This window comes from Trachypithecus francoisi, unplaced genomic scaffold (genome assembly GCF_009764315.1).
Source record: "Trachypithecus francoisi isolate TF-2019V2 unplaced genomic scaffold, Tfra_2.0 Lachesis_group3, whole genome shotgun sequence".
Lineage (NCBI taxonomy): Eukaryota > Metazoa > Chordata > Mammalia > Primates > Cercopithecidae > Trachypithecus > Trachypithecus francoisi.
This window is the reverse complement of record NW_022681468.1, coordinates 55,763,294-55,786,421: the sequence shown is the minus strand read 5'-3', so window position 1 is coordinate 55,786,421 and position 23,128 is coordinate 55,763,294. Positions and strand designations below refer to the sequence as shown.

The 23,128-nt window shown below is 45.2% G+C and overlaps 3 protein-coding genes across 5 annotated transcripts; 2 read left to right on the top strand and 1 right to left on the bottom strand.

The window, feature by feature from the left end:
- Positions 1–474: 474 nt before the first annotated feature.
- On the top strand, positions 475–13,456 carry LRR1 (leucine rich repeat protein 1). 3 transcript variants are annotated; one of them, XM_033188120.1, is made up of 4 exons: positions 475–2,193; positions 3,752–3,850; positions 8,764–9,485; positions 13,044–13,456. In XM_033188120.1, the coding sequence occupies exons 1-4, from the start codon at positions 2,011–2,013 to the stop codon at positions 13,282–13,284; spliced, it is 1,245 nt and encodes a 414-aa protein (XP_033044011.1). In that variant the 5' UTR covers positions 475–2,010; the 3' UTR covers positions 13,285–13,456. The 3 variants fall into 3 exon arrangements, with proteins under 3 accessions (XP_033044011.1, XP_033044013.1, XP_033044014.1); XM_033188122.1 differs by lacking the exon at positions 3,752–3,850; XM_033188123.1 differs by lacking the exon at positions 8,764–9,485.
- A 4,349-nt stretch (positions 13,457–17,805) lies between these two features.
- Positions 17,806–19,822, bottom strand: RPL36AL (ribosomal protein L36a like). The gene is made up of 2 exons (XM_033188119.1): positions 19,649–19,822; positions 17,806–18,253 (listed from the first exon to the last, which is right to left on the bottom strand). The coding sequence occupies exons 1-2, from the start codon at positions 19,794–19,796 to the stop codon at positions 17,901–17,903; spliced, it is 501 nt and encodes a 166-aa protein (XP_033044010.1). The 5' UTR covers positions 19,797–19,822; the 3' UTR covers positions 17,806–17,900.
- Positions 19,823–19,872: 50 nt separating this feature from the next.
- Positions 19,873–22,404, top strand: MGAT2 (alpha-1,6-mannosyl-glycoprotein 2-beta-N-acetylglucosaminyltransferase). The gene has a single exon (XM_033188118.1). It carries the CDS (start codon positions 20,340–20,342, stop codon positions 21,681–21,683), a length of 1,344 nt encoding a protein of 447 aa, XP_033044009.1. The 5' UTR covers positions 19,873–20,339; the 3' UTR covers positions 21,684–22,404.
- The last annotated feature ends 724 nt before the right edge of the window (positions 22,405–23,128 follow it).

The window sequence follows — 23,128 nt, the reverse complement described above, 5'->3', positions numbered from 1 at the left end:
TAATTTTTCTTTCTTTCTTTTTTTTTTTTTGAGAGTCTTGCTCTGTCGCCCAGGCTGGAGTGCAGTGGCACGATCTCGGCTCACTGCAACTTCCGCGTCCTGGGTTCAAGTGATTCTCCTGCCTCAGCTTCCCGAGTAGCTGGGACTACACGCACGCGCCACCACGCCGTGCCTCCCAAATTGTTGGGCTTACAGGCGTGAGCCACCGGGCCCGGCCTAGCTCATTTTTTAAATATTTCGTGGAGATGAGGTCTCACTATTGCCCGGGCTAATCTCGAACTCCTGGGCTAAGCGATCCTCCTGCCTCGGGCCTCCCAAATTGTTGGGCTTACAGGCGTGAGCCACCGCACCTGGCAGAACATTTCTACTCTAATGAAAATTATAACAGTTTTTAGTTTTCCTAGCTCCCAACTGTACCCGGAAGTTCAGAGTCCATTTAATGTACTTTTAATAATTTAGGCTGGTGTTTTATTTTTTCTATATTATTACCTTCTCAAAGAACAAAAGCAGGTAACTCCTGTAAAGTGTAATAGTCTGAAAATTGTAGTGTCCGTTTTCTCTTTAGCCATAAAGTTTTGCTAAATGCTGAGTAGCGTTTTAATGCTCTACTAGATGTACATGTAAGAATACTAAATGGAGGGGAAGTATTTTTTTTTTTGAGTCGAGACGGGGTCTCACTGTGTCACTCAGGCTGGAGTGCCAGTGCGTGATTATGGCTCACCGCAGTCTGTCGACCTCCCCAGGCTCAAGTGATCCTCCCGAGTAGCTGAAACTACAGACGCGCCACAATGCCCGGCTAATTTTTTTGTATTTTTTCGTAGAGACGGGGTTTTGCCATGTTACCCAAGCTGGTCTTGAACTCCTGGGCTCAAGCGACCTGCCTGCCTCAGCCCCACAAAGTGCTGGGATTACAAGCGTGAGCCACCGCCCCCGGCCATAATTTTATTTTAATCACTATTTTTCAGGAACGATTACGTCTTAAAGAATGAGGAATTAACCGACACCTCAGGTTCAACATGTAAATAGGGACGCTCATTTGAGAGTAAGTCACATTTTGTCACAGTTGTATTGAAAAATCGGTTATTTCTGAACGTCATTTTACCATTACGGAAGTATAACTCAAACAAAATAAAATGTTTAATATACGGCTAGGACTAGGTTAAGGCGAGGGAGGCGCCTAGAGCACACATTTTAAGGAGGCAAGACTACTACCGCGACAGTGAACGCCTCCTTAACACTTGCTCCACAGGCGCTTCCCACTCCCCAGCCGGGCCCCGCCCTAGTTCAATCAATCAAGAAAATCAAGAGTACGAAGGCCTTGTGCGGTCTGGATGGTCTTTCCACGTCTCACGTGCAGTTAAACCAGTCACACTCCATCCACCCTACTCGCCATGGAAAATTATTTGTTCAGCAGGAATTAACAAGTCAAATACAGCCATATAAAGCCCCCCTCCGACGTGCCAGGTTTGCCTCCGGAGAGTAGCCACCAAAACCACCAGCAGCCCGTCCGCGCCGGGAAATGCGCCCTAGCTGGCTTGCGGGGCCAGGCGGACAGTTCTAAATCCCTTTCCCTGTAACGCAGAGGCACACCTGCCTTCCCTTGGGAAACAGCGGCCCGACGTGCGCCGGCAACGCGTAAAGCGTCAACAGCTGAAACCCTCGGAATCCGCCCCAAACAGAAACAACCACCCCTGCCAGCTGCGCGCTCGGAGGGGGAAAGACGTTGCGCCCCGGCCGATTGCCGGTTTCCGGGGGCGCGAGCCCGGATCTCAGGTGGTCAGTCCCGGTACGCAACCACGGCAAGGACCTGGCGCTGCTAAGGGAGAAGGAAAGCCGTTTCCCGCGGGCTTCATAGAGCCACGGTACTAAGACAGCCCGAGTCGCGGACAAGTCCAACAGGCAGGCGGATCCGCGGGCAGCCCGCGTGCGTGAGGACCTCGGTGGCGGCGCTGGGTGGCGGGAAGGAGGAAGTTTCAAAGCCAGGTGGCCTGGTTGTGGCCTTTGGGCGAGATGAAGCTACACTGTGAGGTGGAGGTGATCAGCCGGCACTTGCCCGCCTTGGGGCTTAGGAACCGGGGCAAGGGCGTCCGAGCCGTGTTGAGCCTCTGTCAGCAGACTTCCAGGAGTCAGCCGTCGGCCCGAGCCTTCCTGCTCATCTCCACCCTGAAGGACAAGCGCGGGACCCGCTATGAGGTGCGTTAAGTGGGCAGGCCCTGTCAGCCTCGAGTTCTTCTCGGAAGCCGACACGCGGGCCGCCCTCGGTCCTCATGCGCCCGCCTGCTCCCTAGGCGAGAGCCCGCCTTGGGGGTTCCTGAACTCCCATCCCTGAGACCTACCACCAACCCCACCCCAGGGTCCTGTGCGTCTTCCTACGGACCCGAAAGAAGAAAGCTTTTGAGAGTGCACCTTTTCGCTATTTTTCCTCCCCACTTTTACGACTTTGAATTTACAGTGTTGCTATTTAGTAGTGGATGGCAATCCCGCCTGTTTCAAGCTTCTGAAATTTTGCGTGAAACAACTCCAAATGAAGCCGCGGTCCGATTGGGGAACAGTAAAATAACTTCACTTCTGTTCAGTGAATTCTTTCTCCCACAGTATTTTCCTTAGCTTAAAAAAGCAGGTCATAGCATCCTGTACTTGCCTTGTCTTGATATTTGTTATAAGTACTTGTTTAATAACGCTCTCTCATTAGATTGTCAACTCTAGGTGTAGTCCTGTCAGTCTTATTCATTGCTATGTCCCAAGCCCCTATTAGAGTACCTGGTACATAGTGGGTTGTGACTCAATAGTTGTTGAAATCTAAAGCAGATGCAACAGCAATCATTAATTTTTTTAAATTTTAAATATTCCATTTATATAGATGATAGTCATTTTTTTGAGCATCCATTATGTGTCAGTCACCGTTCTTGCACTCAGGATAGAATAGCAAAGGAGACAAGATTCCTGCTCTCATGGAGTTTGTATATAATCTACTGGGAGGTGTGCCCACCCCAGGCTAATGGACTGAAGTTATGAAGGCAAGTAACTACTAATTGGCAACTCTACCTACAGTTACATAGTTGGAATGGGAGAAGAGGAGCATTCTCTCAAAACATGGTGATCCTGTTCTCAAAGGAGAGTTACTGGACAGACAGAGCAGTAACATCCACTACCAGCTAGATGGGGAGTATAACTTTCCAACTGCTAAAAAAAAAAAAAAAAAAAAAAAAAAAAACTTTACAACTTGGCCAGGCGCCGTGGCTCATGCCTGTAATCCCAGAACTTTGGGAGGCCCAGGCAGGCGGATCACTTGAAGCCAAGAGTTATAGACCAGCCTGGCCAACATGATGAAACCCTGTTTCTACTAAAAATACAAAAATTAACCGGGCATGGTGGCATGCACTTGTAATCTGAGCTACTAGGGAGGCTGAGTCAGGAGAATTGCTTGAACCTGGGAAGCGGAGGTTGCAGTGAGCCAAGATGGCACCACTTCACTCCAGCCTGGGCGAGAGTGAGTGAGACTCCATCTCAATAAAAACAAACAAAACAACTGTTTGTTTGTTTGTTTGTTTGAGAAAGAGTCTCATTCTGTTGCCCAGCCTGGAGTGCAGTGGCATGATAAAAAGCTTTAAAACTTAAAACTATGAAAACACTCAGACTCAAGGACTAAAAGCCAAACCAAAGTCTGGCAAAGTGACTGGCACATTCTAGTTGTAATAAATGTTACTGAGTAACAATAGTTTTGTTCTTTTTTCCCACTGGTTTTATGCAGCTAAGGGAGAACATTGAGCAATTCTTCACCAAATTTGTAGATGAGGGGAAGGCCACTGTTCGGTTAAAGGAGCCTCCTGTGGATATCTGTCTAAGTAAGGTATGGTATTAAAAACATTAATGGTTAATGTTTGGCTGTATTTTCTAGAAACAGAATCTTGTTCTGTCACCCAAGCTGAAGTACATTGGCACAGTCATAGCTCACTGCAGCCTCGAACACCTAGGCTCAAGTGAGCCTCCTAAATACCTGGGACTACAGATGTACCTCACCACTCCTGGCTAATTTTTTTAAATAATTTTTTGTAGAGACAGAGTCTTGATATGATGTTGCCCAGGCTGGCCTCGAACTTCTGGCCTCAAGCAATGCTTGGCCTGGCAGGTATTTTCTTTCCTTCTTTTTCTTTTTTCTTTTTTCTTTTTTCTTTTTTTTTTTTTTTGAGACGGACTTTCACTCTTGCTTCCCAGGCTGGAGTGCAGTGGCACGATTTTGGCTCACTGCAACCTCTGCCTCCTGGGTTCAAGCGATTCTCCTGCCTCAGCCTCCTGAATAGCTGGGATTACAGACATCTGCCACCATGCCTGGCTGATTTTTTTTTTTTTTTTTTTTGTATCTTTAGTAGAGACAGGGTTTCACCATGTTGACCAGGCTGGTTTTGAACTTCTGACCTCAGGCGATCCACCCACCTTGGCCTTCCAAAGTGCTGGGATTACAGGCATGAGCCACTGTGCCTGGCCTGGCCTGTATTTTCTTTAAAGAAGGCTGTTTGCACATTCTGATATTCCATATAGCTGAATAGGGACAGACTCTTGCAGGTTTGTTTGAAGAGGCAATGGCACAAGAGGTAGCTTCCCAAATATGCTTGTGTGCCTTCTAAAAGGGCAAAGTCTGCCTCAGTAAGATTCCCAGGATGGGAAGAAAACTGGGTTTGCTTCTGTGCCCAAGATGGAGCACTAGGGTATTCTTGGACTGGAACACCATAAGGCAACTGCACAGGTCTACATTTTGCCAGCTAAACCACAGGTTACAAACCTTAAGTTTGGTGTAATAAAAGAGGAAAAAATTCAATTAGAACTGTCTTGTATTTTATTTACTATAATCATTCTTTTTTCTTTTTTTTTTTTTTTTTTTTTAGGATGGAGTCTCACTCTGTCACCCAGGTTGGAGTGCAGTGGGAAGAGCTTGGCTCACTGCAACCCACAAGAGGGTGCCACCACTCCTGGTGAATTTTTGTATTTTTAGTAGAGATGGGGTTTCACTACGTTGCCCAGGCTGATCTTGAACTGAGCCCAGGCAGTCCACCTGCCTCAGCCTCCCAAAGGGCTGGGATTACAAGTGTGAGCCACCACGCCTGGCCCCTACTGTAATCACTTTTTTTTCTTTGTTTGTTTGAGACAGAGAGACTGTCTTTCCTTGTCATCCAGGCTGGAATGCAATGGCGCGATCTCAGCTCACCGCAACCTTTGCCTCCTGGGTTCAAGCGATTCTCCTGCCCCAGCCTCCGAGTAGCTGGGATTACAGGCACGTGCCACTATGCCCAGCTAACTTTTTGTATCTTTAGTAGAGATGGGTTTCACCATGTTGGCCCAGCTGGTTTCAAACTCCTGACCTCGTGGTCCGCCCACCTCAGCCACCCGAAGTGCTGGGGTTATAGGCATGAGCCATCTTGCCTGGACTGTAGTCATTCTTATGAAAACATAAACTGAGGCTGGGTGCCATATCTAATCCCAGCACTTTGGAAGGCCAAGACTGGTGGATCACTTAACCTCAGGAGTTCAAGTCCAGCCTGGCCAACATAGTGAAACCTTATTTCCACACAAAAAAAAGAAAAAAAAGCCAGGCATGGTTTTCGTATCTGTAGTCCCAGCTACTTGGGAGCCAGAGGTGCGAGGATCACTTGACCCTTGGAGGTGCAGGTTACAGTGTGCCAAGATTGCACCACTGCACTCTAACCTGGGCGACAGAGTCAGACCCTGTCTCAAACAAAACAAAACAAAAATATCATAAATTCGTTGGGTGCAGTGGCTCACACCTGGGAGGCCGAGGCAGGAGGATCACTTAATCCCACAAGTTAGAAGCTGGAGGCCAGACACGGTGGCTCATGTATATGATCCCAGCACTTTGGGAGCCCTACGTGGATGGATTGCTTGAATCCAAGTGTTCGAGATCAGCCTGGGTGACATGGTGAAACCCCATCTCTACAAAAAAATTAGGCACGGTGGTGTACACCTGTAATCTCAGCTACTTGGGTGGCTAAGGTGGAGGGTCACCTGAGCCTGGAAGGTCAAGGCTGCAGTGAACTGTGATTGCAGTCACTGCACTCCATCCTGGTTGATAGAGGGAGACCCTGTCTCAAAAAAAAGTTCAAGTCTTTGGTGAATTATGATTGTGCCACTGTACTCCAGCATGGGTGACAGAGCAAGACCCTTTCTCAAACAAAAATATATAAATCATTAGAATTTTAAAACTAGTAGGGTTTTTTTGCCCCCTCTCCCCTTTTCCTCTTTCCCTTCCCGGTGGGTGGAAACAATGTCTCGTTCAACCTTACTTTTTTTTTTTTTTTTTTTAGTGAGACAGGGTCTCACTCTGTCACCTAGGCTGGAGTGCAGTGACACCATCACAGCTCACTGTAGCCTCGACCTTCCAGGCTCAGGTGATACTTCCTTCTCAGCCTCCCAAGTAACTGGGACTATAGGGGTACAACACCATGCCCAGCTAGTTTTTTTGTGTTGGTAGAGACAGGGTTTCAGCTTGTTGCACAGGCTGGTCTCAAACTTTGGGGCTCAAGCAATCTGCCCACGGTGGCCTCCCAAAGTGGTGACATTACAGGCATGATCTACCACATCTGGCCCAACTGTGCATTATTATTAACTCCAAGCAAAGTGCTTTGCAACATTAAAAGTTTAATAACTAAGGAGTTTGGATTGAATGGAATCATTTTGTCCATTTGATCCTCCTTGTGATTTTTCATTTTTTTCTTGACTTGCAGCTTATTCTTTCACTAATTCCTCCTTTCTATCTAAAAACAAGCTGAGATCTTACTGATTTTAAAAAAACAAAACAAATTTCTAGAAAGACAAGGCTGAATTCATTGTCTCCACTTTTTATCTTTTGACCTTTACTTTTACTGGTTTACTGAAAACACTGCCTCAGAGATCAATGATCTTTTCACTTGTCTATCACAGTATCATTTCTCATTATTTTTGCACTCTGTAGAATTTGACAATGATAATTACCCTTTTCTTAATAAAACTCTTTTCTTGGTATCTATGATAGGGCACTATGGGTTACCTTCAGTTTTCTTAGTCACTTCTTTGTCTCCTGCTTCCAGCAATGTTTTTTTCTATACCCAGAATAAAGGCTTTATTTCAGTCCTCTGCTGTTTTCTGTCATACCTGCCTTCCGTTTGATAGCTCAGCTGTTATATGGGTGACTCCCAAGTCTGTGAGCCAGTATGCTTTATAGTACCTAGTTGACCCAGGTCTTCTCCAGACTTTTCCCTACCCTGGTTCATTGTGTACAGTGCTACCAAAATAGTATTTAGCTCTTGTCATGTAACTTTCTTGCTTAAAATCCTTCCACTTTATGCTGGCATCTGAGCTCATTTACAATCTGTCCTCATATTATATTTCCAATCTTTTGCTCTACATAGCTTCCACATTCCAACAAAAATTAGCTTTTTTTTTTTTGATACGGAGTCTTGCTCTGTTGCTCAGGCTGCCATGCAGTAGTATGATCATGGCTTACTGCAACCTCTGCCTCCCAGTTTCAAGCAACTCTTCTGCCTCAGCCTACCGAGCAGCTGGGATTACAGGTGCCTGCCACCATGCCCCACTAATTTTTATATTTTTAGTAGAGACGGGGTTTTACCATGTTGGCCAGGCTGGCCTCGAACTCCTAACCTCAGGTGATCCGCCCACCTCAGCCTCCCAAAGTGCTGGGATTACAGGCGTGAGCCACCACTCCCAGCCTTTTTGTTTGTTTGTTTTTGTTTTGAAATGGAGTTTCACTCCTGTCACCCAGGCTGGAGTGCAGTGGTGTGATCTTGGCTCACTGCAATCTCTGTCTCCCAGGTTCAAGCATTCTCCTGCTTAAGCTTCCTGAGTAGCTGGGATTACAGGTGTGCGCCACATTGCCTGGCTAATTTTTATATATTAGTAGAGAAGGGGTTTCACCATGTTGGCCAGGCTGGTCTCAAACTCCTGACCTCAAGTAATCTACCTGCCCCGGCCTCCCAATGTTCTGGGATTATAGGCGTTGAGTCACTACACCTGGCCTTAAATTCAATTTTTTTTTTTAATTTTTCAGACGGAGTCTCACTCTGTTGCCCAGCCTGGGGTGCAGTGACATGATCTCGACTCAGTGCAACCTCCGCCCCCTGGGTTCAAGCGATTCTCCTTCCTCAGCCTCCGAAGTAGCCGGGATTACAGGCATGCGCCACCACGCCCAGCTAATTTTTGTATTTTTAGTAGAATCGGGGCTTCACCATGTTGGCCAGGCTGGTCTTAAATTCCTAACCTCAATTGATCCACCTGCCTCAGCCTCCCAAAGTGCTAGGATTACAGGTGTGAGCCACTGCACCCCACCTAAACTCAAATCTTAAGTAGAATATTCAATCCTTTCCTGTCTTATTTTATACTCTTATGATTTCCCTTTATTTTTGTTTTTTGAGACAGTCTTACTCTGTTGCCCAGGCAGGAGGGCAGTGATACTATCATGCTTACTGCAGCCTCTACTTCCTAGGCTTAGGTGATCGTCCCACCTCAGCCTCCCAAAGTGTTGGCATGATTTCCCTTTGAACAGTTTTATTTAGAATGTGTCCCTCCATGTAATTTTTTTTCAAAAACTTTTAAACTTGAAATGTAGTCAGAGTACTAAGAAAAGTTTTACAGCCAATTTCAATAAATTATTGTATCACATTAATAAGAAATGCTATAGAATTTGTTATGGGAAGAACTAGCATGTATGCATTATCTCCAGTGGAATTTATAATTCTACAACTTTTATTTCTTCAGGCCAATTCCAGCAGTTTAAAAGGTTTCCTTTCAGCTGTGAGACTGGCTCATAGAGGCTGTAAGGTTGATATACCAGTTTCAACGCTCACACCAGTGAAGACTTCAGAATTTGAAAACTTTAAAACTAAAATGGTTATCACATCCAAAAAAGACTATCCTCTAAGTAAGAACTTTCCATATTCCTTGGAACATCTTCAGACTTCTTACTGTGGGCTTGTCCGAGTTGATATGCGTATGCTTTGTTTAAAAAACCTTAGGAAATTAGACTTGAGTCACAACCATATAAAAAAGCTTCCAGCTACAATTGGAGACCTCATACACCTTCAAGAACTTAACCTGAATGACAATCACTTGGAGTCATTTAGTGTAGCTTTGTGTCAGTCTACACTCCAGAAGTCACTTCGGACTTTGGACCTCAGCAAGAACAAAATTAAGGCACTCCCTGTGCAGTTTTGCCAGCTCCAGGAACTTACGAATTTAAAACTTGACGATAATGAATTGATTCAATTTCCTTGCAAGATAGGACAACTAATAAACCTTCGCTTTTTGTCAGCAGCTCGAAATAAGCTTCCATTTTTGCCTAGTGAATTTAGAAATTTATCCCTTGAATACTTGGATCTTTTTGGAAATACTTTTGAACAACCAAAAGTCCTTCCAGTAATAAAGCTGCAAGCACCGTTAACTTTATTGGAATCTTCTGCACGAACCATATTATATAATAGGTAAGATTTTAATAGTCATGTAATGTGGTGTCTTTGATAGCATTCTAATATTTTCATCAAACTCAGAGTAATAAAGTCTAACATTGCTTACAATACTATGCACAGTCTAACCCTTTGCTATAATAGTCTTCTTGCTGTTCCTTTACTTAGAATGATTTTTCTCCAGGAAGTCTCATAGCTCACTCCCTCACTTCATTCGGTTCTCTGCCCAGGTGTCATCCCAGAAAGGTCTTACCTGTCCATTCTATCTAAATTTTATTTCTTACCTCCTTACATTGCTTGATTTTTTTTTTTTTTTGTCACAGGACTCATTGCCTATTATATATTTTTAAACATTTTTTTTGTTTTTTTTTTTTTTTGGTTTACTGTCAGTTTTCCCCACTAGAATGTAAGATCCATGAGCATTTGGATGTTGTTTTATTCTCCACTATTTCCCTAGGATCTAAACTGTGTATCCCCTGCTCCTAGCATATATTAAGCACTCAATAAATAGTTAAAGGAATGAATGACATTGTTTCTCAAAGTGTGCTCCCCAGACCAGCAGAATCTGCATCACCTAGGAACTTTAGAGATGCAAGTTCTAACATTCCAGACCTACTGAATCAGAAACTGAGAGTGGGGTCCAGCTATCTGTGTTTTAGTGAGTCTTCCAGATGATTTTCATGTACTGTAAAATTAGAGAGTTGGCACAGTGATGAAGTGTGGTCTTTGACGTCAGACTTGGGTTTGATTCCTGGCTTCACCACTTTGTATGACTTTAACCTCTTTTTTTTTGAGACAGGGTCTGTCTCTGTTGCCCAGGCTGGAGTTCAGTGGTCCAATCTCAGCTCACTGCAACTTCTGCCTCCCGGATTCAAGCGAATCTCCTGCCTCAGCCTCCTGAGTAGCTGGGATTACAGATGGCCGCCACCATGCCTGGCTCATTTTTGTATTTTCATTATATTTATTTGTTTAAGACAGAGTCTCACTGTGTCACCCAGGCGGGAGTGCAATGGTGCCATCTTGGCTCACTGCAACCTCTGCCTCCCAAGTTCAAGCGATTCTCCTGCCTCAGCCTCCTAAGTAGCTAAGACTACAGGCACCCACCACCACACCTGGCTAATTTCTTTTATATTTTTAGTAGAGACGGGGTTTCACTATGTTGTTCAGGCTGGTCTTGAACTCCTGATCTCGTGATCTGCCCACCTTGGCCTCCCGAAGTGCTGGGATTACAGGTGTGAGTCACCGTGCCTGGCCTTATTGTTTTAATTTTTGAGATGGAGTCTTGTTCTGTCGCCCAGGTTGGAGTGCAGTGGCACGATCTCAGCTCACCTATAACCTCTGCCTCCCGAGTTCCAGCAGTTTTCCTGCCTCAGCCTCTCGAGTAGCTGGGATTACAAGCGTGTGCCACCACGCACAGCTGATTTTTGTATTTTTAGTAGAGATGGAGTTTCACCATGTTGACCAGGCTGGTCTCCAACTCCTGACCCCAGGTGATCTGCCTGCCTCGGTCTCTCAAAATGCTGGAATTACAGTTGTGAGCCTCTCAAAGTGCTGGGATTACAGGCGTGAGCCACCACGCCCGACCTATTTAACCTCTTTGATTCCATTTTCTCAGCTGTGAAACAGGAACAATAATACCCACCTGACAGAGTTGTGACAATAAATGAGCTAATGTAATGCCAAAGCAGTTGGCATATAGTAGGATTCGGTAGCTGTTGGTTCTCTTCTCTTTGTCTTTAAACAACACTAACTGCATTTGGTTTCATGACACCCTGAGCGCCAGATTCATTTTGTTCAGGCTTTTTTTTTTTTTTTTTTTTTTTTTTGAGATAGAGTTTCGCTCTTGTTGCCCAAGCTGCAGTGCAGTGCCCAAGCTTGAGTGCCTCCTGGGTTCAAGTGATTCTCCTCCCTCAGCCTCCCAAGTAGCTGGGATTACAGGCACCCACCATCATGGTCAGCTAATTTTTTGTATTTTTAGTAGAGATGGGGTTTCACCATGTTGGCCAGGCTGATTTTGAACTCTTGGCCTCAAGCAATCCACCTGGCTCGGCCTCCCAAAGTGCTAGGATTACAGGCGTGAGCCACCATGCCCGGCCATTGTTCAGGCTGCTTTTTATTTTTTGAGACAGTCTCTCTCACTGTTGCCTGGGCTGGAGTGCAATGGCATGATCTCAGCTCACTGCAGCCTCTGCCTCCCAGGTTCAAGCAGTTCTCCTGCCCCAGCCTCCCAAGTAGCTGGGATTACAGGCACCCACCACTATGGCCGGCTAATTTTTTGTAGTTTTAGTACAGACAGGGTTTCATTATGTTGTCCAGGCTAGTCTCGAACTCCTGACCTTGTGATCCACCTGCCTTGGCCTCCCAAAGTGCTGAGATTACAGATGTGAGCCACCGCACCCGGCCTGTTTAGACTTCTTGAATGCATGTGTGGAAGCTAAGATGTGGACCAAAGTATTCCTGAAAGCCTATAAAATGGTAGAAAGATCATATTTCAAATAAGAAATTCTTAACTTTTTTAGGGGGGAGGGGCTCTTAAAACTGACCAAAGTTGGCCGGGTGCGGTGGCTCAAGCCTGTAATCCCAGCACTTTGGGAGGCCAAGACGGGCGGATCACGAGGTCAGGAGATCGAGACCATCCTGGCTAACACAGTGAAACCCCGTCTCTACTAAAAAATACAAAAAACAGCCGGGCGCGGTGGCTCAAGCCTGTAATCCCAGCACTTTGGGAAGGCTTCTCCCTTCAGGCATGGCGGCTATAGGATCGCGAGGCGCGCCGGCTTGATAAGGACACGTCAGCCCTCTAGGCTGCTGACGGGTGACCGTGCTTCGGAGGGGAAAAGTGATACCACACTGATGTGGTTCTCGGAGAAGGAATGGGGCACTTTTGGAGGCTGAGGCTGGCGGATCACCTGAGGTCAGGAGTTTGAGACCAGCCTGGCCATCATGATGAAACCTCGTCTCTACTAAAAATATAATACAAAAAAAAATTAGCTGGACGTGATGATAGGTGCCTGTAATCCTAGCTACTTGGGAGGCTGAGGCAAAAGAATTGCTTGAACCCAGGAGGCAGAGGTTGTAGTGAGATGGCGCGCCACTGCACTCTAGCCTGGGTGTCAAAGTGAGACTATGTCTCAAAAAATAAAAATCGGAAGTTCGACTTGGGCACCATTGAAGGGTTTTAAGTGTGAGAGTGAAATGCCTTAAGCAAGGTAAGATTAGCCTTACTTGCCCAGCCACTAAAGTAAAACTCATGTCCCAAGTAACATGTATTTTAAATTTGTCTTACAGAGTTTAAATTTCCCTTTTGAACAGTTGATCCCTGAAAGAGCCTATATAAAGGACAGGTGACTTTTTCATTCTGTTTAGGAAGTTATGCTATTAAGTGGTTGTGCTGGAAGATATTTTATGATGTCGTATCTGAAGTTTACAATATGTCATATGCTGTATTTTAGTATATTTTAAATATACTAATCACTTAATAATTTTATTTTTCATTGTTACAATTCCATGTCCTAATAATTCATGTCCTGAATCTAGTAACATGTTATAAAATATTTTTATCATTCTTTCCAATAGGATTCCATATGGCTCTCATATCATTCCATTCCATCTCTGCCAAGATTTGGATACCGCAAAAACCTGTGTTTGTGGAAGATTCTGTCTGAACTCTTTCATTCAGGGAACTACTACCATGAATCTGCATTCTGTTGCCCACACTGTGGTCTTAGTAGATAATATGGGTGGTACTGAAGCACCTATTGTCTCTTATTTCTGTTCTCTAGGCTGTTATGTAAATTCCTCTGATATGTTAAAGTAATGGGTGAGACCAGAAAAAGAAATTTCAATAACAGATCAGTTTGGGATGCATGTATGATTTTGCGATGTCAAATTGACGTAAGGGAAGATTTCTGTATAGTTGCTGGAGAGGAGGAATGTGTATAGTTACTCATTTGACTCCAAAACTTTTATTAAAACCAATTTTAATTTTACTGTGGGGTTAACTTTTTTTTAGTTTATTGTACTTGTGGTTATTTCAGCCTAAAGTTTCCAAGATGGGTTGTGGAGTTTTCTTTTAATGTTAAACAGATATTGATCCCAATTACTCTGTTCGTAAGAATTTTACTTTCTTCTTGCATTTCAGTTCAACACATCTGAGTTTCTGTGTGCAGAAAATATCTGTTGGAGGGCTAATATGTCCTAAATTATGGTGAAAACTTGTTTATTATGAAATTATATGTAAGTTTTTAAGCATACCACTTTTTGTGTTTTTCAGATACATTATTCTACATGTGGAATTTACATTTACCAAGCAAAACATAGGAATTGTTTCGGGAAAGACTTTAGCTTTCATAATTTTTAAAAATGTTCCCATAGTAATTGTTGTGATTTCTTTTTTTGTTTTTCTGAAATGGAGTCTCTCTCTGTCTCCCAGGATGGAGTGCAGTGGCTCATTCTCAGCTTACTGCAACCTCTGCCTCAGCCTCCTGCGTAGCTGGGGTTGCAGGTGCACGCCACCATACCCAGCTAATTTTTTGTATTTTTCAGTAGAGACGGTGTTTCACCATGTTGGCCAGGCTGGTCTCGAACTCCTGACCTCAAATGATCCACCCATCTGGGCGTCCCAGAGTGCTGGGATTACAGGCTTGAGCCACCATGCCTTGGGATTGGGTGGGATGGGAACGAGAACAGAAAATTGCTACTTTTTTTTTTTTTTTTTTTTTTGAGACAGAGTCTCGCTCTGTCACCCAGGCTGGAGTGCTGTGGCCGGATCTCAGCTCACTGCAAGCTCCGCCTCCCGGGTTCATGCCATTCTCCTGCCTCAGCCTCCTGGGTAGCTGGGACTACAGGCGCCGCCACCTCGCCTGGCTAGTTTTTTGTAGTTTTTAGTAGAGACGGGGTTTCACCGTGTTAGCCAGGATGGTCTCGATCTCCTGACCTCGTGATCCACCCGTCTCAGCCTCCCAAAGTGCTGGGATTACAGGCTTGAGCCACCGCGCCCGGCGATACTTTTTTTTTTTTTTGAGACAGAGTCTCACTCTGTCACCCAGGCTGGAGTGCAGTGGCATGGTCTCGGCTCATTGCAACCTCTGCCTCCCAGGTTCAAGCGATTCTGCTGCCTCAGCTTCCCGATTAGCTGGGGCTACAGGCGTGTGCCACCACACTCGGCTAATTTTTTTGTATTTTTAGTAGAGACAGGGTTTCACTATGATGGCCAGGCTGGTCTCGAACTCCTGACCTCGTGATCCGCCTGCCTCGGCCTCCCAAAGTGCTGGGATTGCAGGCGTGAGCCCCCGCACCTGGCCAAAAATTGCTACATTTTGCTGATTACATTTTGTATTATTAGGGTGGGTTTTTAAATTATTTTTGTCACATAAGATGACAAAAATGTATTAGTGACAAAATGTTTAATATATTATTTTTGTCATATTAAATGACAAAATGTTTAATGTTTTTAATTTTAAAAGGAGTGGCAATACACCAGCTAAATGGTGATTTGGGCCCAGTGCAGTGCCTCACTCCTGTAATCCCAACACTTCAGGAGGTCGAGGCTGGCAGATTGCTCGAGCCCAGGAATTCAAGACCAGCCTGGTCACCAAGACAAAATCCTATCTTTACAAAAAATACAAAACTTAACTGAGCATTGTGGCGTATGCCTGTAGTCCCAGCTACTCTGGAGGCTGAAGTAGGAGGATCACTTGAGCCTGGGAGATTGCAGTAAGCCAAGATCATGCCACTGCACTCCAACCTGGGTGACAGATGGAGACCTGTCTCAAAAAAAGATGACGTGAACTAGGGCATAAGGAATGGAAAAATAACCAACTTGAAAGACTCATGGAAAATAGAACCAGTATTAACTTTTTCATTCTGTTCATTCCCACTGACCAACCTCAAGTCAGCCTCTCCACCAGAACATTGCAATAACCTCAGACTGGTTTTTATGAACAAAGGAAAGAATAAAAGTTACTGGAGAAAAGCCCTCTCCAGTGTTAACATAATATAATTGCTGTTTTGGGCTTGTTAGCAGGGTCGCTGTAAGATTATTTCTTACAAAATAATTACTGCCTTTGTCTCCTTTAAATGTTCATTTGGGGCTTTTTTTCTTTTTTGAAAGTTCAGATATTCCTGAGTAGATGCAGTTTGTTTTTGTTTTTTGAGATGGAGTCTTGCTCTGTCACCCAGACTGGAGTGTGATAGCGTGGTCTTGGCTTACTGCAACCTCCGCTCTGCCTCCCGAGTTCAAGTGATTCTCCTGCCTCAGCCTACCACGTAGCTAGGATTACAGGCATGTGCCACCACGTCTGGCTAATTTTTGCATTTTTAGTAGAGACAGGGTTTCACTAGCATTTTTAGTAGAGACGGGGTTTCACTATGTTGACCAGGCCGGTCTCCAACTCCTGACCTCGTGATCCACCCTCCTTGGCCTCCCAAAGTGCTGGGGTTACAGGCATAAGCCACTGCGCCTGGCCATCTAATTTTTGTATGTTTAGTAGAGTTTTCACATGTTGGTCAGGCTGGTCTCGAACTCCTGACCTCAAGTGATCCGCCCACCTCAGCCTCACAAAGTGCTGGGGTTACAGGCATGACCCACTGTGCCCAGCCATTCCAGGTGTTTTATAAGCATTTATTCTTTACAAATCATCCTACGAGGGAAGTACTATGAACCCAGATCAGATTTTAAGCCCAGGCTACTGTCTTCTAGTTAATTCACTTTTGGTCTTTAAAACCAAGAATTCTCTAAGTAAAATATTTTAGGATTTTCTAAACTCGTAGATTGGTGAGGGATTGTCCATAAATATTACAAAACAGCTGCATTAAAACGTTCTTTAAAAAGTGATGGTAGGCCAGGTGAGGTGGTTCACGCCTGTAATCCCAACACTTTGGGCTGAAATGGGTGGATCCTTTGAGCCCAGGAATTCGAGATCAGCCTGAGCCACATGGCAAAACTCCGAGATCAGCCTGAGCCACATGGCAAAACTCCGTCTCTATAAAAAATACAAAAATTAGCCGAGCATAGTGCTGCGTGCCTGCAGTCCCAGCTACTAGGAAGGCTGAGGTGAGAGGATAGCTTGAGTCTGGGAGGTCAAAGCTACAGGGAGCGGGGTAAGCCACTGCACTCAAGTCTGGGCAACAGAGCAAGACCCTGTCTCCAAAAAAGTAAAAAGTATGGTGACGTATTTAAAAATAAACTTGTATACATGATTTTTACAATCAACAAATGCAGCTATAATCGTCAATTATTGGGATTATGTGCAAACCATGTTACTCCTACACACCCTAGCCCTTTGCATTCCTCTCTCTTCAGTCATTCCCATGTATCTTAGTCAACTTAAATTCATATACAAAAGGCAGAATTTGTCCTCTTATAACCCATACCTTTTCCCAGCTTTTCATTTGATGCTGAACTTTTCTTGCCTTTCATAATTACAAGGCTCAATTTTTTTCATTGTGAATTTCAACCTTTTTGTTTTCAGTTTATAACTCCTAAACCTTCCCAACTGTCAATAAGTTCTGGTCAAGCACAGTAGCAGACACTGTAATCCCAACACTTTGAGAGGCTGAGATGGGAGAATTGCTTGATCCCACGAGTTGAGACCAGCCCAGACCAACATAGTGAGACCCCATCTTTAAAAAAAGGCCAGGCAAATTCGCCAGGCATGGTGGTGCCCAACTACCCCAAGGCTAAGGTAGAGTCTATACAGCCTGAAAGGCCACAGTGAGCCACTGCACTCCAGCGTGACAGATTGTCTAAAAAAAAAAAATTTCCGTACCTCCTAGTGTTCTGAGAGGTTCAAAAAACAAAATTTATGCTATCTTGGACTTTCACTCAATTAACTTTAGTTTGAAGTCAATTTTGAACTATTCTTTTATACTCAAGGCCATAGTCTATACTGTCCAAAAGAACTTTCTGCAGTGGTAATGTTTTATATCTTTGTTGTTCAATAAACTAGCCACATGTGGCTGTTGAGTACTAAATGTGACTAGCCTAACAGGAAGCACATTACCTGGCTAGTGACCCCTACTAGACGGAACATTTGCCGTCAGCTCTTAATATCCCCCAACTTCGATCCTCTGCCGAACCCAGCCTGCTATACACAAGCCTAGCATATCTTGTTTCTTCTCTTGCAAAATCTTAAAAGACCCTTCTAAGCTGCTCAATGTTTATGAATTCACTCAACATTTAAAATTGACTAGAAAACAAAATAATATAGTATTTTCCCTTCATATATATAAGATATTCCCTTTATCTATATAAACATATATATAAACTTGTTAGTAAAGTTTGAGGTGGGACTACACTAAACATGGAATTCTATTTATAAGTAAAAACCACAAAAGGTTTGCGTAAGAATATCACTATTTATTTTCCCTCAGGTAATTTTTCTATGGCTTCAACATTTTCTCTTCAAAATCAGAAGAAAAATATCCCAAAGTTTAGAACTGGATCACTTGGCCCTTTCTCTTCTTATCTCCTCCCAGTTCAAAATGCTTGCATCTCTTAATGGCCAGCATCCTCTTGGATCTGCAGTTAGGCTCAACACATTCCAGCCTTAGCACAATCTTCTTTGTGGTCTTAGCCTTCTTCCGGAAAATTGGCTTTGTCTGCCCACCATAGCCACTCTGCTTCCGATCATAGCGCCTCTTTCCCTGGGCATACAAAGAATCCTTGCCCTTCTTATACTGTGTCACTTTGTGAGGCTGATGCTTGCCACACTTCTTACAGAAGGTTCTTCGGGTTTTAGGTACATTGACCATCTTTGCAGCAGGGCTGTTGTCTATGATGAAAACTAGTAAAATAAGATAGCAGACATTAAACCTTCCGAAAAGTGAAAGTGCTACACAAGTAGATATACGAAAACCGTATACATAAATATAAACCCACCACGTACTCATTTTCCATATGAATAAATGCACATACAAGTGCATACCTTTTTTAAACACTTCGTTTAAATTACTGGAGGACTAATTTGTCAACCTAAAGAACTGAGGCAAGGCCGGGCGCGGCGGCTCATGCCTGTAATCCCAGCACTTTGGGAGGCCGAGGTGGGCGGATCACCTGGGGTTGGGAGTTCGAGACCAGCCTGACCAACATGGAGAAACCCCGTCTCTACTAAAAATACAAAATTAGACGGGCGTGGTGGTGCATGCCTGTAATCCCAGCTACTGGGGAGGCTGAGGCAGGAGAATGGCTTGAACGCGGGACGCGGAGGTTGCAGTGAGCCAAGATCGCACCATTGCACTCCAGCCTGGGCAGCAAGAGCGGAATTCCGCCTCAAAAACAAAAAAAACAACTGGGGCAAAATTCATAAGTAGAGTGTTTATTTGGGCCAAGTTTGAGATTGCAACCCGGAGCACAGATTCAAATTGCCGTGAATAGCAGCAGTTGCAAGCGGGTTTTTAGAGGAAAAAACGGCAGTTCCTAAGTTGTTTACCAAGAATTTACATTAAAATAACACAAGCGATTGGTTGGCTATACATCGTTCTTTTTATGACAAATTCCAGGAGCACGGACATAATGGGTGAAGCAGCTAGTCAGGAATAAAATGCCAGGCATGAAGTGGGGAGGTGTCTGAAGTCTCATACTCCTGTCTCTCTGGGCCCAGCAAATTTTGCAGACCTCAAATAACTCACAATGCTCCGAGCCATTTTTCTTTTCTCATATAGAACAAGACTCACGAAAACCAAGAGCAGTAGCTCTAGGAGGCCCAATACAGTCAGTTTTCTGTACGAAATGGGTTTAATTTATTGTGGCTGCCCCAAAAGAAATGTGCGGTTCATCTAATTTTCTTCCGCAGAAAAAGAAGAATTTCTTTGACTCTCTTTCCCCCACCCACCTCCTCCATTTTCCAACTCTAGAGAATGGCTGGGGCAGTGCGCGACGTCGTAGCTACGGTTACGACCCGCCCCGTTCCTTCTCCGAGAACCACATCAGGGTGGTATCACTTTTCCCCTCCGAAGCACGGTCACCCATCAGCAGCCTAGAGGGCTGACGTGTCCTTATCAAGCCGGCGCGCCTCGCGATCCTATAGCCGCCATGCCTGAAGGGAGAAGCCTGCTCTCGAACTAAGGCCGACGAGGGCCGTGGGTCTCGCCTTCCCTTTCCTAAGAAGGCCTAGTCTTACCCCGGATTCTGAGCAACGGAGGCTCCCATTGGAACCGCTACAGTCCCGTTCTTAGCTTACCGAGAAACGGCGTCCGACACCCTCGCGTAGCGCAGCTCTCGCCTAACAGGAAAGGGAAGAGAGAAGCGGAAGTAGGAACTGCACCTGAGCGACAGTACTGCGAACCAATAGGCAGCCGGTCACGGCGGCCAGGCTCCTTCGGTCGCATCTGGAAAGCACCAACCAACGGTCTAAGGGGCGGGCCGGAGGGGTGTGGGCCGGAGGGCCGCGGTGTTCCGCGGGCCAGTTGCGGGTTGTCAGAACTGTCGCCACCGGAGTGGGGCGAGGCTGCGTCGCTCAGTCCTGGCCGTCTAGGGCCCACGTAAGGATGAGAACGCAGAGGACGCAGGGCCGCTGGAGGCGCAGGTAACGAAGCTAGGGTGCGGTGGGGCAGCTGCTGGGTTTCTTCCGGGACCCGTGGTGCTGAATGGAGAGGACCGAGACGAAGCCGAGCCGCGGCTCCTAGCGGCGGCGCCGATGCCCGAGCTGTAGCTGCCAGGCGAGGATGTGTGGAGCGCAGGCGGCGCGGGGTAGCTGAGAGGTCTCGGGCCCCAGGACCCCCGGGGCCCGGGATGAGTTAGCTAGGGCAGCTGCGGGGTCCAGTTCCGAACGTGACAGGCCAAGGCGACGGCCGCCGCCCGCCCGCCCCATCCGTGCAGAAGCAGCTACTCCTTTCCGCGCCCGCCCGCCCGCGCTCCCGGCCCTGGAGACCATGAGGTTCCGCATCTACAAACGGAAGGTGCTAATCCTGACGCTCGTGGTGGCCGCCTGCGGCTTCGTCCTCTGGAGCAGCAATGGGCGACAAAGGAAGAACGAGGCCCTCGCCCCGCCGTTGGTGGACGCCGAACCCGTGCGGGGTGCCGGCAGCCGTGGCGGGGACCACCCCTCTGTGGCTGTGGGCATCCGCAGGGTCTCCAACGAGTCGGCGGCTCCCCTGATCCCGGCGGCCCCCCAGCCTGAGGCGGACAACCTGACGCTGCGGTACCGGTCCCTGGTGTACCAGCTGAACTTTGATCAGACGCTGAGGAATGTAGATAAGACTGGCAACTGGGCCCCCCGGGAGCTGGTGCTGGTGGTCCAGGTGCATAACCGGCCCGAATACCTCAGACTGCTGCTGGACTCACTTCGAAAAGCCCAGGGAATTGACAATGTCCTCGTCATCTTTAGCCACGACTTCTGGTCGACCGAGATCAATCAGCTGATCGCCGGGGTGGATTTCTGTCCGGTTCTGCAGGTGTTCTTTCCTTTCAGCATTCAGTTGTACCCTAACGAGTTTCCAGGCAGTGACCCTAGAGATTGTCCCAGAGACCTGTCGAAGAATGCCGCTTTGAAATTGGGGTGCATCAATGCTGAGTATCCCGACTCCTTCGGCCATTATAGAGAGGCCAAATTCTCCCAGACCAAACATCACTGGTGGTGGAAGCTGCATTTTGTGTGGGAAAGAGTCAAAATTCTTCGAGATTATGCTGGCCTTATACTTTTCCTAGAAGAGGATCACTACTTAGCCCCAGACTTTTACCATGTCTTCAAAAAGATGTGGAAACTGAAGCAGCAAGAGTGCCCTGAATGTGATGTTCTCTCCCTGGGGACCTATACTGCCAGTCGCAGTTTCTATGGCATGGCTGACAAGGTAGATGTGAAAACTTGGAAATCCACAGAGCACAATATGGGTCTAGCCTTGACCCGGAATGCCTATCAGAAGCTGATCGAGTGCACAGACACTTTCTGTACTTATGATGATTATAACTGGGACTGGACTCTTCAATACTTGACTGTATCTTGTCTTCCAAAATTCTGGAAAGTGCTAGTTCCTCAAGTTCCTAGGATTTTTCATGCTGGAGACTGTGGTATGCATCACAAGAAAACCTGTAGGCCATCCACCCAGAGTGCCCAAATTGAGTCACTCTTAAATAATAACAAACAATACATGTTTCCAGAAACTCTAACTATCAGTGAGAAGTTTACTATGGTAGCCATTTCCCCACCTAGAAAAAATGGAGGGTGGGGAGATATTAGGGACCATGAACTCTGTAAAAGTTATAGAAGACTGCAGTGAAAATCACAATTACAGAAGCAAAAGTGACAGTCTTCTATTTTTGATATTTGTCCAAACAGGACAGGACATACAATTGAATAAAAGAGTTTAGGAACTGGTTTCTGCTTTAATACAAAAACAAAATCTTGTAAAAGGTGTCCAAATACATAGTAATCTTTTCCAATTCTGTCTGATTAAGATTTAAAACTGAAGGTTTCATTTTGGGAGTAGGGTTTTAAAGCTCCATCTGTATCTGCTAAAACTGATTATTGTTGACTGATAGAGGAGGGGAAATTGGATTTAAATTGCATCTATTAGTCTTTTTATCTGAAACTTTGTACACTTTTCCACTTTTAAAACCTATTTTAAGTACAGCAAAATTTATTTAAAACTGTCAAAGCAGTAAAAAGTATTACCATGAAATTGTTAGGGTATTAATGGAACAAACCCAGTTTCACTGTATTGACACACTTACTAGGAAGGGATTGCTTCACTGGTTTAATAATTAAAAAGTTATGTTTGTTAAAACACCCTGTCAGAACAGTCATTTTCAGTATTAGATTCCTGTACTATTGTGTTTTGAGTGTGCTTTGGAACCTTCATAGAACACACTTTCTTTTGGAATGTATTTGATTGATAAGAAAGTTTAAACATTGTTTTCACCTCAATGTAGAAATACAGTGGTTTTGTTTTTTTTTTCTTTTAGTGCTGACAAAATAAAATACTCATTTTTGCATAAAAAGGTTCCTAATCCTTTTGCAGAATAAGTTTTGTTTACTCTTTATACCAAATTTAGTGAAGGCATTCTACAAGTTTTGAGTTAGCATTACATTTTAATATTTATTATTGCTACATTGTATAATTGATTTTGAAATAAAACCCAGCTCATGACAATGCATTCCCTGTGCAAGAAACTGTTTGGCTTTCAAATTACCCAGGCATAGATAATGAAGAATAAAAAGTTGCTGTGTAGGCCGGGCGCGGTGGCTCAAGCCTGTAATCCCAGCACTTTGGGAGGCTGAGACGGGCGGATCACGAGGTCAGGAGATCGAGACCATCCTGGCTAACATGGTGAAACCCTGTCTCTACTAAAAATACAAAAACTAGCCGGGCGAGGTGGCGGGCGCCTGTAGTCCCAGCTACTCGGGAGGCTGAGGCAGGAGAATGGCGTGAACCCGGGAGGCGGAGCTTGCAGTGAGCTGAGATCTGGCCACTGCACTCCAGTACGGGCGACAGAGCGAGACTCTGCCTCAAAAAAAAAAAAAAAAAAAAAAAAAAAAAAAAGTTGCTGTGTAAGGTAAATACAGCCTAAATTGTTTTTGAAAGCCAGAAATGGTACAAAGTTCAGTCATGCCAAAGTGAAATACTTTCTAGTGCCGGCTTTAACTTAAATCATACTTTTTAAAAGGACAGATACAGAAAATTATAGGAAACAGGCTTAAATTTTGCTCCATATTTAATGTAGA